At 32.5% G+C, this 14,860-nt stretch overlaps 1 protein-coding gene across 3 annotated transcripts; it reads right to left on the bottom strand.

Annotated features, from left to right (window-relative positions):
* Positions 1–373: 373 nt before the first annotated feature.
* Positions 374–14,562, bottom strand: LOC143248354 (uncharacterized). Of its 3 annotated transcripts, none has more exons than XR_013026935.1 (4): positions 14,350–14,562; positions 13,576–13,651; positions 11,098–11,191; positions 374–2,192 (listed from the first exon to the last, which is right to left on the bottom strand). XR_013026935.1 is itself a non-coding variant. In XM_076496716.1 (3 exons), the coding sequence occupies exons 1-3, from the start codon at positions 14,356–14,358 to the stop codon at positions 2,131–2,133; spliced, it is 228 nt and encodes a 75-aa protein (XP_076352831.1). In that variant the 5' UTR covers positions 14,359–14,558; the 3' UTR covers positions 374–2,130. The 3 variants fall into 3 exon arrangements, 1 of the variants encoding a protein (XP_076352831.1); XR_013026934.1 differs by lacking the exon at positions 13,576–13,651 and adding an exon at positions 13,025–13,181 and having other exon boundaries at positions 14,350–14,546; XM_076496716.1 differs by lacking the exons at positions 11,098–11,191; positions 13,576–13,651 and adding an exon at positions 13,025–13,181 and having other exon boundaries at positions 14,350–14,558.
* Positions 14,563–14,860: the final 298 nt, after the last annotated feature.

Genomic DNA, 14,860 nt, shown 5'->3' with positions numbered 1-14,860 from the left:
GAACTTTAAAAATAAATAGAATGAAAATAGAAGCTGCTAAGAAACAATAATAATTGGAAAGGATAAAAGACAGTGTTAAAAATAAATTGTGAGACTGTGTGATACTCCAGAATATGGACGTGTTAAATTGTTTCAGGCCTATTGGTATAATATGTTGTTTCTTGAATTGTAGTTTACTTTTAAGTTCCATCCATTGTCTCTGTTCATTTATGAATTTCTTTTTATCCAAGAGTATAGATTATATATATTTTCTTTCTTTAAAATATTTGGTTGTTTGTAAGATAAAAACGTTAAATGTAGGTTAACGTGCACGTGTCACGACGTTTGGAGTGTTATTTTCAAAAGTTTTATCAAATAACCTGTTTACCACTTACGTCAATGAGATTGGTAGCAAAATGTAGTTTATAACTTGAATTTTAAAATTATATACGTTTTAATATCTTAATTTAGAAGAAAATATATAGAAAAAAGTATCGGTTATTGTGTCACATAACACGTCCAGTTGTCTTACTGCTCAGTTTCTAGTTATTACGCCCACCATATAATATTTACAAGTACCGGAAGATTAAGAACTCGAATATGAGATATATTGTTTGTTTATTTTTTGGAATTTCGCACAAAGCTTCTCGAGGGCTATCTGTGCTAGCCATCCCTAATTTAACAATGTAAGACAAGAGGGAAGGCAGCTAGTCATCACCACCAACCGCCAACTCTTGGGCTACTTTTTTACCAACGAATAGTGGGATTGACCAACACATTATAACGCCCCATGGCTGGGAGGGCGAGCATGTTTGGCTCGAATCCGCGACCCTCAGATTACGAAGCGCACGCCTTAACGCGGCCAGACCCTTGAGATATATACAAGCTAAGTGTAAAACAAGAACCTCCCGCCTCAAAAGCGAAAGAAAGAATTTTGCCGAAACTGTAGATGTGTAATGAAAAAGTCGTTGCTCTGAATAGGAATGATATGTTTTCAACCCATATATACTTTACTTAGAGACCGTACTAAATTACAGGAATTTTGAGGATACTAATTTGGTAATTTGATATATTTTTCATTTTTAAAAAGTTAATGTTTGAAGCCTACAAAAAAAATTATCTCCATACTCTATCCACAAGGCTAAACAAGGCTGAGAAACGCACGTGCTGTTGTTCTGTGCACGAGCACAGTATCTAGAAATAATGTTTTTCAATGCATTTCTCACTTACTTTCTATGTTTTTAGAAATCTAATTAAAATTTAAACATTTATGATTAATTAGTAATATGTATATTTATATAGATACGTGACGTACGGTAACCGAAGTATAACTGTAATTTTCAGTATTCTTTTGTAAACTAATTACATAGTTACGCTTTCTGCATTTGTGTTATTCTAATTTTATAAACTAAGGTAAATTTAAAACCACGTTCGAAAATTTACAACTTTAAAGTAAGAGGATAGCAAATTTTATAAGTACGTGCCCAAATACCATCTTCATACACATTCTGGTAGTTATACTTATAAATATGATCATAAAATAAACAAACATTCTACAAAACAGAACAGTTTGGTTAAAATACAAACTTAGTAGCTTTATGTAAGAACTGATTATTTCCACACACTAAAAAGAAAAACTAAACGTAAATAATGTAAAGCAAAATGTTCCACTAGTACCTTGACCCTTGTAGAAAATAACTGATGTTGTGAGAGGGCACACATACCAAGACTTGAGAAGCAAATACACACACATTTAGTTACTATAATTATTTGCAAAGAAAAATGAGAAACCTGGAGTTCTTTTTTTCAAATAACTTGTTTAACTTGTGGAAATTGTTATAGGAGACCAAATAACAAATACTAAACAAATTTTAATAAAATACACATTTTCAGGTTTTTTAGCTCCCTGATCATTTCAACAACTTAGAATGCTTGTGCCATAAGTACATTCACTTCATCCTTCATGGAATATTGATCCATATTTGAATATTTATCTTAGTTCTTTAATATTCACATTAACTCATCTTGTCAGACTTTACATCACACTAAATCTCATACTGTACAATATTCCAATATAGAAATTCCACAAAAGAGTAAATTTTGGTACTGTCACTGACTGACTGAGATTAGTCATTAGCGTGCTCTCACTAGTTACTTCTCCATCATTTGAATTTTTTGGATTCTCCCTTGTCTTCTGAACAAATTCATTTTTGCTGAAAAAGTTAGTTTCATTTAAAATGTCTTATTTTTACATGATACAAATTAAAATGATTCAAAAATAACGTGTTTCATTTTTAAAAATGACTACAAATACAGAGATGAATTTTTTTAAACCAATATTTTAACTCCTTTCCAAAAGCAAAATTTCCATAATGTTTCTAAATTTAAATATTTCATAAGCTCTGGTAAAATTTAAGTAAGAGAGAGATTATAGACTTAATTAATGGCAAAAAAATCCTACAACTTACTGTAGTTATTTTGATTTGAGAGCTACTTAAGAAAAGGTTGAATATTTATGTTGAGAACCCCCCCAAAAGCACATGTTTGATAAGTTTATCAACAAAATTTAATTTCACATAAAACAACTTATTTTGTTGCACTTTAATCCTTTCCCAGTTCTGTGCTTTGTGCCAAAATAAAAGTGAAGACAGTTTTTAAAAGTATGTTGAGCTGCATTGTAAAAAATATCTAAATGCATAACTTGGTATAAAATAACCCACTTCTCAATAATGGGAATATCAGCTGAATATGACCTGTTCATGAGTATGCAGTCTTTAAATATTCCACAAACCTGGATTATATGCAAACAACTGCTAAAGATGTCAAAGTAAAATATAAATTGTTAAATAAAGTTAGAACTAAAATGAAAATCAGGTAAAAAGGCCTATGGTCCAAAAGAAAAAAAAAGATCAAATCTGCCAATGTCACCATTGTTTATGATCTTGTCCACTGTAAGGTATATGCTTGAAAAACATTTCTACAATGGTGCTGCTGCTTACAGACATGACAGTGAAAAGTGTGCAACTGTAACAAGTGTGACTGAATCTACACATTGATGGGTCAGTATTAATTAAAAAACAGATGAGTTTAACAACTAAAAATAATGCATATCCTATTTACAACAATTTTCTTTTTCTGAATTTTATGGAAACAAGGTGGCTGGAGAGTAGCAGTAGGTTTAATCTGGTAAAGCTTATGACATTGTTCACCTTAATCCAACTACCACACAACTGAGCCTTGAATGGAGACCACTAGTTCACATGTAGGGCAAGCACAGCTGTGACAGCATCAGAGCAGACAGAATCAGCTGCAGTATCAGCAAGCTCTTTTCCACAAATACTGACAGCCAGGTATCCATAAAAACTGGATTGAAACAGAAGATAAACAAAAATAGGCCAACTGTCATTGAATATTGACAAGAAAAGGGTGAGAACTGAGACTAAGTAATTACAGGGTCAACAGACAGCTTAGACAGTCAGTGTAAGTAGTACAATCAATGTACTTCAAAGCTTTTGTGCGATCCAGGGCAAAAGAAATGACATAATTTGATAGAGAACACAAACTATAAAGAGGAACCTCTGAGCTGTAACAAAACAGCAGAGCCCACAAAGTTACCTGATTTTGAACCCTCTGTAATAAATGGAAAGAGGAAATGTTTGGCAAAGAAGATTGTACCTCTAATCAGGAGTATCTACCTTCCTCAGATGACTCAAAGAAAGGTCACAAGTGGGTATGGTAATTAGCCACAGTTGGATGAGCTGATTGTTGGAGATAGCAAATATTATTCAATTACAGGCTCTATTCAGCCAGCTGCACCTGGATATGAGAGCCAAAAGAAGAAATAAAAGACCATCTATTACAAAAGAGCATAGCCTCCTCAGGTAGGAAAATAACTTTAAGTGGGATGCTCTGTAAGAATTAAAGCTTGGTAGCATATGTAGAGAAAGTTAACAACAGCAGAGATGATGTGGAGGAGGATTTATGGGACTGTGCACAAATTCTGGATTGGAGAAATGTGGAAAGCCACTGTGCAGAGCTAAACCCACAGACAGCAAAGGGGGTCCAACATCTTTAAAACAAATGCACCGACAGAACCATTGATCAGAGATCCATAATTAAGTTTGGATCGAATGAGGGTGCAGTAGATACTGAGAATACAAAACATTGATCCACTTCAACAGGTTGGAAAGGGCACAAAGGATGTTCACTGCTTTTTACACTTCAAAAGGTGCTTGATGTGAGAAACAAAAGCAAGTTTACAGTAAAAGAGTCGAGAAGTTTTGCCACCAACAAGGTTTACTTCCCAATAGAGTTCCACCTAATTTCTAATTGATGTTTGTCCCATGGTCTGGGAGAAAAAGGCTTAGAAAAATATAGGACAATAGTCTTGCATCAATCATCAGGAAAAATGTTCTTCTGCCATATCCAGTTAAAAAGAAGAAGAGAGGCAGGAGAGAGATGGTGTAGCATCTTGCAGAGAATGTCATCAGGTCCAAACAGTGTAATACCAGACCAATGAGCTTAATGAGCTTAAGTTCCACCAGTGTAAATGGGCAGTTTAAAAGGAAAGAGGCAATCACTGTGCCAAAGACTTAATGGCCACAATTGCAAGGGCAAAATAGAAGTGATGAAAAGATAAGAAAAGCACCATCTCAGAGTACTGGCAATGGCCCATACATCAACAACTTCATGTACATGAGAAAGCAAGATAAAGAGAGCATAAGTATACCTACCAATGCCTTTCCAAATCTCCTGTGAGAATTTGGAATTGGTGGTAGAAGAGATGACAGTTGTGAACGTAATTCAAAATTCCATTTGGCTTTGATGTTGTAACTACTAAACATGTGTACAAGGCCAGGGAAAATTAGTGCAGTCCAAAAAGAGTGATACATATTAAAGATATATCTTTAAATCTGGCCTCCTGTCTGCCAGCAGGCACAAATGCTCAGAAATGGGCCTGGGATAATACAGGAAATGTGTAAAGGTTTTGACAAAGAACAAACAGCTGTTTGAATCATACAATCAATTACTGCCTCTTTGCAATCAAACAGATGGAAGATTAACAACAGAAGGACCAAGTTTTGGGAGAGAGGTGAAAGAAAACCAATCAGCCTAGTCCAACTTTTACTGTGACACTTAAATGTACCATACTTGCAACTCATCATCTGACTACCTGCCATTACCAAGTAGTAAAGATACACCCTTAACTGACAAAGAATGCCAAACACTTTTAGTAAGAAATCTCAAGACTGAGTCAGATTGTAAATAAACTTCATGCTGTAACATATTTAGAGCCACCTTCACTGTCCAAAGATAAAATAAATTCCCCTGTGACTAATTTAATAGAAAAAAAGCAGTGTCTCCTGCAACAGAGTAGCCCCAGTATCCAAGAATTTTAATAGGCATGGAATTAGATCTATTGTTAGTAATGGACACAAATGACAAACTTATCACATATGTAGACCCACAATGAGTTATACAAGAAAACAAGAGCATTAGGTAACAGTTTTATTCTTTTTCATCATTGTAATTTGTGAATGTTAAACTCTGAAAACAACAGGATCATTGTAACATATCTGACTGGACTTCATATCTACTTCTGGATTTAACTGGCAACTTCGACCAGATATAGAAGCAAAGGATGACTTGGGACCAATACTGAAATTGCAAATAATTACTATTTGCATTTCTGTGAAGAGAAAAATTTATATTTTTGAGCTTGTTGAATCTATGCAAATTAAGGCAAAACTAGCCAATTTAACAACCTGTTGCAAAGTTTCTATTTTCCTATCAAACAAGTGATATTCTTAACACGTTAAGTTTCTCCATCAGAATCAATTGTTTCAGACTTTCAAAGTTATCATTCACCTTTCAAGATAGGCATCACCTTTCAAAATACTTTTCTTGTGGAGGAATTTCACGTGTTTGGTTGTTGTGTTATCGACAATTACAAATTTTGCACATATGCTTCATGAACTAGTTCTTGAGCTTTAAGAATGGCAGATTATTTTACAACAGTTTTGTACAATTGTCAGTCAAAAGTGAAATAAGCTACTTGAGATTTGCACCTAATGACACACCAGAAAAATAATCTAAAATAGGCAACTTGTAGTGCAGATGTCATGTAACAGACAAGCTGATATTGAAAATTAATATTATCTGAATGGCACACATTAACAATAAATTGTAATTAAATTTATATGCAACTATAATACTTCAGTCTCTCTGCTTTAAGTCTCCAAAATTTCAATGCTAAAAACTGTTTAAATATCTGTACAAGAATACGAACAAGAAATTAATTAAGTTGCTCTTGTTGCAGCTGCTTTCACTCCTCTCTCATCTATATTTTTACAGTCTGCAATGTCACAGCCATCCATACCATAAGAGGAGTAAGTGCTATCTCCAGACTGCAGTTGAACTAGTATCCAATGCTTCTGTAATATTATAAAGCAAAACACACACCCACCCAGGTTTGCCTTTTTTTCTTATATTAGGTTGAGGAATAATTCATGAGCGTTTTTAAATAATTTCATTCAAGCATTACATGCAAGACTATACAATACTCCAATGCATGAACACATTACACCCAAAACATTTATTATGATACTTTATTTCATGTAATACCTAGGTATATAGTATGCATTGTTTTAAACGAAATTGCAAGAAATTAAATGCGAAAAGCAGATGGTGTCGAAAATGCTCGATTTTGTCCACTTGACATTCCATTTAATGAGCTGAAAATGAAAGCAAAAATTAGACATATGAAAATCAAACACACCATCAATTAGAGCAAAAAATTATCTACCAAATGACATGAAATATTTTGTGAAAGCGTTTCATTTATGAATATATTTTTTAACTCGAAAAAATGCTCACGAATTATTCCTCAACCCAATATTTAAACTGTTTACAAATTATGCTTTTAAAAGTGAGTAGTTAGGCTACATGCTCATAATTGATTGCCACTGGTGCAGTATTGTTTACCCAATTATATAACAAGTTCTTGCACAAATCATTTTACAGTCAGGTCATTTTGCAAGCAAACATGGGATTATTGTAATAATCAGTTGTGCATTTTATCACAGCTCTCATATTTTTTATAATTAGTTAACAGACAAGTTGGTTTGTTCTTAAAGTTTAGTAAAAAAAAGGGAAAAGACAACTTTAAAGTTAATTGTAATAAAACAATATACAAACTTTACAACAGCTTCTCTTGATCTACACTATTGTTACCTAGCAGCAAACATATTACAGAATTAACAGGATTATTTAGAAAGCAAAGCAAAATAAATGAATGATTTAGTGTTGTAAAGTTTTATTTGTTTTTGGGAATTTTGCATGGAACTAGCTACCTCCTATTTAAAAGTCAGACTACAGGAAAGGCAGCTAGCCAACACAACCAACTAGTAACTGTTGTGCTATTTATTATTCTAATGCTTCACAGTTAATAACTAAGCTTCCTAAATAATAAATAATGCTTGGTTTCAGCAAGTTGCCAATATTATTACAAATTTTAACTTTCATTAGAGATTTTGCTACAACTGTCTTGAATGCTTTTTGTTCTGCATAAGGCATAGTCACACAGCTCCTATGAAACTACAGTCTGCATCACAGTTTCTCAAAGTGAACATTGCCACTTCCAAAAGACATCCTAAAGCCAGACCCTTTCAGATCTCTCAAAAGAATACCTGAAGATTCTATTGTACATATTATTGCTGAAAACATCTGTTATGCATATTCCATTAGGGTCTGGTGATGCTTCCCAATATCTGTGATCAAAGTAATATTGTCACCACAAAACTACAACATATCTAATGGACGGCCATGATCCCTGCATTACAATGCAACTGCATCTTCTGTAGGGTTTCAACTACCACTACCCATAATGCAATAGTATCTCACATAGGGTCATCACCAAACTAAAATCATTATTGCCTAATGTAAGGTTGTCACCTGACTGAAGTGCAACAGAATTTTGTGTCAGACCACCATCACTAACAACTTCATCTGACATGCATGCAGGAACTACATCTTTATGCCATATTGCATTCTCCAAATTAAGATGCACTTTCACCTCCCATCAGATGAAATTTCCATTGGTAAAGCACATCACTTAGCATTCAAACTACAAAAATACAATTTTGCCGACCATCAATATTTTCCAAATATTCACAAATCATCCAATGATCAATTGTTGCTTTTGCAAACAAAGGCAGAAACACATTCTTTTGATGTTTACCAAATATGCATCATTTTGCTCTGGATACTTCAGAAACTGAATGAAGAGTTATGAAAAACTAGAAAAGCATGCAAAGTACCACTTGTCAACCTGCAAGTTAACATTGCAGCAGTGTTGTCTCAGAAATGTACCACAATAAAAAATTGGCAGAATGATGCTACTCAAGTCTGTATTCAAGGAGAAATGGATATTACTGGCAATGTGCTTTAGTTGCTGAAAACTAGAGCAGAGGATGTGGCCAAAATACATCAATGGATTGCCTTGGAACAGTATCCAAGCCAATGGCATAATCAATGAACTACCAGAGATAAGAGGAAAGACCATCTTTTTTTCCAGCGTCATCAAGAACGAATGAATCAGAGAATGTCAGAAAAAAAAAAAAGGAGCAGATTATTTTGGTGATGGGACCAGTGTCCCAGTCCAACATGAGGAATCAGATAATTTTACCAAAATGTATAAAGTGAAAAACAGATGTAGAGATAATAGCTTAAGTGTTAAAAGATATTTTGACAACTGCATCCCTAACAATGCATTTTAAGTTGTAAGTTTTATGAGAGTTTATTTGCTATTATTCATCATTGTTACAGTTTATGAAAAATTATTTTGTTCCATAAAATGTATTGCTTAACTCTCATTAGAAAAATATGTAGTTTTTTATAAAAGCTGCTCCCATAATTATTGCATTTTCCCACAATTTTGTTTTCATTTCATGAAAGCATGTCAGCTTTATTTGAAGTATAAAAATTAAAGGAGCAATAGTTACTGTAAACAAAGGAAGGCCAGTGAAAGTTTAACAAGGAACACCCATCCACTCTGTTAAGAGGCAGGTCACTCTTGCTCTGAATCATTTTCACTTAACATTTTGACACACACACACCAGCAACAGGCTTTTATAAAACACAAGTTAAATAGTTATACTTGTGGGAGAGAATCCTTTGTAGGTAAACACAGGACCTGAAATGTTCACAGGTATGAGGGCTAAATAAAATCCAAGTTCCAGAAGATGGACTCACATAGCTATCCTTAACTTTGAACTGGTAAATTACAAAAAGACAGCTAGTCCTAGTTGATCAACCCACTGCAAGCTCTTAAGCCAAGAAGTGTGATTTGGAAGTGCAGTGTAAAATAATTATTGGTATTTGGTCTTGCAGATATCTGAAGGTTCTTCTCTAACCTAGTAGCTAATAATAATCATTATATGGAACATAAGAGCAAACTAATAAGTGAACAATTACATAATTATTGTGAATGTTTTATCTGTTCACATAAGAACCAATTTTTCTACTGCTCTTTGTTTTGTTTATTCTCATTGCTAAGGAATATTTTATTTTACAGTATATTTTCAATGTGCTTTTTACATTCAACTTCTATTGCTAATATGTATTTGATACTCATAATCACATACTGGAACTTTCCAAAACTTCTTACTGTGAAGACCAGAAAGGCATGGTTCAGGTAAAAACTAAAAATACAAGGACTAGGAGAAGCAGTCTTCTCTGACAGCTTTTGCCAATAATGGAAGAGCTATATCAATGTTATCCTACATCCTCTGGATAAAGATTATTAGTATACATAACAGCAGCCTGGGTGCAACCTCTGATGCTTACTTTCTAGTCTGCAGTATGAGAAGAGAAACGTAGTCTGACATCTCAAGATTTAGTAAGAGACCTTGATGCTCAACAGGCAGACCTAATATCACAAGGAAATGGTTTGAAAACACAATAGACAGACAGAATCCTAGTGTCTTACTGTCAAATCTAGTAGACCTCAAAGTTACTCAGAAGCCATTCAGGCCAGCTAGGTGAAGGTGACATAAGAATGTGTTCAATACCTGAACATGGAATATGATAAAGGCAGATCCCTGTAGATCACAATTATGATGTGCATTGAATGCATTACATTATTCTGCACAAGATACACTCAATGATCCCACATTCACAAGGATATTGCATGTGTCTGGACTACTGAAAGACAGGAGTCCCTCCATTAAGCCTGCATAGCTCAAACAGCTAAACAGCATAAAAGTTAATAACAGACAGCTGCATTCACAATCATGTAAGAATAATATTGACATAAAATAGGTGAAACTACCAGTATTTGGTGTGATGGTTTAAAATGATTTAGAAAATTTCTCCAAGAGTTGAGCAATTAGGAGAAGTTTACTGATGAGTTACTGAATGAAAATGTGTTGAACTACATAGGTCTTAGAGACAGCCTCTCAATGAGGCAATTTCTAACGCATAGATATTAACTGGGAATTTTGAGTATATAAAGAATACACATACACTTGAAACTGTAGCTAGGAGAGTTTTTGCAGTTTTGTGTGTGTGTTCAAATATTAAAAATCTCTGTAATTGGATGAATCTACACAAAATTGTTTAAAAAAGTAACTTAGAAAATTATACATGAAAAGCCAAGGATTATGCCCACCAAGTTTGAAGTTACAGATCTTTCTGATTATAGAACTTGTAACTTCATTCAATTCCAAGAGAATTAAAGTTTTAATATTTATAACTAAAAATCCAAACTGTCTAAATACTTTTGAATAATGATTCAACATTTCACTACATTTGTTACTACCATAGCTGCTCTTCTGCAATATTTACAGATTACACTATAAACAATAACAAAAAACTATGCAATGTGCAAACTGAAGGATTTATAGTTGAAATTATTTTTAATGGTAGTGAATATTTCTAGAAATATTCAAATCTAAGTCAACTGTGTCACGTTTTTCTTTAAAAACGTTTTTACAATCTAACCTTCAATGCTAACACTTGTTCAGTCATAATTTAATACTTCAAAAATAGACATCTACTACTTTCAAGCTAAATAAAATCCATTCAGACCCCTTCCCCCCAAAGAAAACAAAAACTTACTTGCTTCTTCTAACTGAATTTCAGATCTATCACTGCCATGTTTATTAATTCCTTCGCATGAGCCAAATATCTCAGTTTCAGGTGAGGATTTAACCTACCAGAAAGTTTTGTAATAAAAATATTGAATTTATCTGGTTTCATTATGTTTATTTTGGTTTCTTAGATAGTTATAATGCTTTTCCTTCTGTGATCAACAAGCCAATACTTGAGCATTATAGCACACGAGTTTTAAATTTATCTTGTTTACCTTAGTTTTTCTGATTTATAATTCAGAATTTTTCTACATATAGAAGGTACTTCAAACATTTTGGCAGTAAAAAACGACCTTTAATTTAGTATTTCTAGTCCATAAGAATGGATTGATGGTAAAATATTGGCCAAATATTTTCTTTTAGTATTTTAATGTGATTTTATTATTTTAGCATCATTTTCATTTTGTGCCCTTAATATGATTCGAATTCAATTTTGATGAATTTTTGTTTAAAAATTGTGCAATAAATTATACAGTTTCATACTTGCTTATTTCCAGTATTGACTTTTTAATTCTTTTCTGTACTCTAAATGTTATGAGTTGAATACATTTCATTTCTATTTTGATTATGTAATAACTCACCGAGTTTTTTAACTTCATTTATATCACATGAAGGAAATGATTACAACATCTATACCATTGAAAGACCACTTAAAGGTTACAATACGAAATGAATCGATTATACAGGTTAAGTTGACAGTTCCATGTCTTTACAATCTCTGATTTAGGTCCAATAACTTTTGGTTTAGCTGTTTATAAACAAAAGCAGAATTAGATAGAAGAAATGCTTTAAATGAATAAAAACTAAATGATTCACAAAAATTAGTAATAGATGCAAGGTAGTGACTGTCATGGTTAAATTATTAATAAGCCTCCAAATAATTCAGTAAATTTGTTGCAAAATTAAATCTGAGCTTTATAAAAAAATATACATTTTCATGTACATCATTCTCACAAAAATCTTTTATTCAATGATAAGTTTAAACTACTACTATTGTGGTATGGTTGCACTGTTGTGTATTCATTTTGACGGTTTCTATACTTTTTGGCATTGCCATCCCTATGTCATCCTTATTTGTCAAAATTTTCTTTATAACTTGTTCCCCCTCTTTCTATTTTTTAAATTAATGTTAACAAATGACAATTCCTACAAAGGAAACAGTTTTGGCTTAGCAGGATGAGTTGTCTAAATAAACTTTCTGTTTAAGCTTGTGAAACACTATACTGTTTAATCACACCACAAGCTAACCTTTATGTGACTAGCAGATACACCTGCTTAGACACTCATGGGCACACAATGCAACAAGTGGATTTATTTCATGTAGCCATGTAACTTTACCTTACACTAAACAGATTTACCCCATAGCTCATATTTTTACAAAATATATTCTTCTCTGATGAACAGGAATACTCCCATATCCTTGAAAAAAAAAATACAGTAAGAGTAGGTGAGCTTTTACATGTGCACACAAATTCTTAAATTCATTTTCTGGTGGATAATTGCCACTTTAAGCAGAATCAGACTGAAAGATATTATGCAGTAAAATGGGTTAAAATGCAACATTTTAATGTATAAGTTATCACAGCAACTTCAAGAATTGGTATGCTTGTCTTTCTGTTGTCAGAATAATCAACAAAACATTTGGCTGTCATGTTACTTGCTGGTTCTCTATTTTAGCAATGCTTTTTGGCAAAACTGAAGATTTTTAACAGCTTTTGAAAACCTAAAAACCAAAATTTGGTTTATTTTTTATTAGTTTCTTATATTGTTATGACAGACTTGAGACTATGTTAATAATTCATAACGTGTGAAAGTCGTATCTTCATCATACAACTCCTGTATAGTTACGTACTGGCATTCTTAGTAATAGCTAAAACATCCATGCTACAACTTACATTCTACTAACAAGTGTCCTGTTTTCTCTACACTTCCACCTATATTTTTTGCAAGACATAAATACTCTGGATCATCGTCCCTTCTAACTTTGTTAATGGTCATAGTTAAGACTGCAACATCCTCTTCTTGGAACTTTTGTATTGAGGTTCTATCATCCTAAGAGGAGGTACACTTAAAATAAGTTTAACATGTAGAACTAAGTATACACTTGTAAACTTAACCCGAGTAAATTTTCTGGAATTATGATATGACAGTAACAGGGTTGTATGTGTGTATGCTTTAATATATGTAGACAATTAGAAACTCTAATAATGGATTTGTATGAATTTAAGCAACAACCTGAAGAGAACACCAGTAAGTTTTCTACAATTCTATATTGTATTACGAAAAATGAGCTAAAGTTTATACCATGAAATATTTTATGTATGTATGTATGTATGTTTAAAGGTGTAGTGTTTTGATTTGTTTGTCTGATAAGGTATTACTCAATTTTGGTCTTTTTTTTTTAAATACATCATTTAGGCTTAAAAATTAAGTACTTTTTACTTACAGTTTTCTTATTCAGTATCCAAGGATTTTTAAATATTTGACAAGGTTAGGCTGCAGATATTCCTTTACCCAGTGGTCTAAATGACAAGTCATGATGACAATGACAATAAAAAAAGAAGCCATGTATGACGACAAATCAATTAACTTTAAATCATTATTTTAAAAAAATTCTTTAATTATTAAGAAAGTTTAACTGCTAAACAAATGAGATTGTGGATAGTTTAATTTCATAACAACCTTAATCAGCTTGATTTGTTTAGTGCTAAATTTGTATTAAAAATTTTAAGTTGTTTCGAAACAAAAGACAACAGTGGTAGATAAGTTAGTATTCATAGATGTATGATTTATCATTTGTTCCTGTTTTCAATGGTCAGCAGAATTATATTATTTAGACCAAATACAAACACATAGCCTAAAGTTGCTGAGAAGGACATGAAGCAACAGAAATAAGGACTTAAAGATTTTTTTGAAGTTAAATAATGAAGAAAATTACATAAAGAAACTATGCATCAGAAGATTGAAATCAAAGCCAAATGTTCGTTATTTGTCAATTAAGTTCTAGGGAAGTTAGGTTTCATTCACCTTTCATTGAATCTAAATTTGATACATAAACATTAGGGTGGAAGAAATTGTAGCAGATAGCCTATTTAAGTTTGCAACAAGTTCAGTAAACATGATCAGCCTATATACATATTGTAAAAGCAAATTAGTGACTGAAATAACTAAATAGCAGGTATTTAAGCTCATTTACAAGTTGATAATATTTCATACATACAATCTCCATTATTTTGTGTGTATTATGGTTGAATACACTTAACTTGCATAGTGAATCTGTTGTCCTTCTTTCAAGATGGTCAGCTGTGAAGCTGGAACACCAGAAGCACGACACTCCAATAACCCTTTTGTTTCTTCTAATGCAGTTTTATTTTCAAATTGTATTATTTCTGGTTTGGCTATAATAAAAGTCTGATTAAAATATCTGATACATCTTAATATGAGTAACTGATTTTAATTAAAATAAAACACTGATGATTATATAAACACCAAAAACTGTTTCTGAAGATTTATCATGTGAAGTATGTGTAATGTATTAGAACTAGTGCCTATCACTATTGTTGTTAATTATTGGTTCATATGTTTTACAATCTAATGTAATTTCTTTTAAAGTGGATTGAAATGGATGAAAATAATTTAATATGGTTCTAACTTCATATCATTGTTGTGAAGAAATTATCTGTCGTTATTGTCCTTCCTTTCCCAAGAAATGGCTGACTCAGTTCTCTGAC

The sequence above is a fragment of the Tachypleus tridentatus genome, chromosome 4 (genome assembly GCF_004210375.1).
Source record: "Tachypleus tridentatus isolate NWPU-2018 chromosome 4, ASM421037v1, whole genome shotgun sequence".
Lineage (NCBI taxonomy): Eukaryota > Metazoa > Arthropoda > Merostomata > Xiphosura > Limulidae > Tachypleus > Tachypleus tridentatus.
Note: the sequence above shows the minus strand (reverse complement) of the source record. Positions and strands in the feature narration are given on the sequence as shown.

What these genes read in the sequence shown, in the direction of transcription:
- LOC143248354 (XM_076496716.1), bottom strand. An exon ending in AGGACACTTGTTAGTAGAAT is followed by an intron (nt 2,193 to 13,024) that starts GTAAGTTGTAGC and finishes TAACTTTTTCAG; the next exon opens with CAAAAATGAATTTGTTCAGA.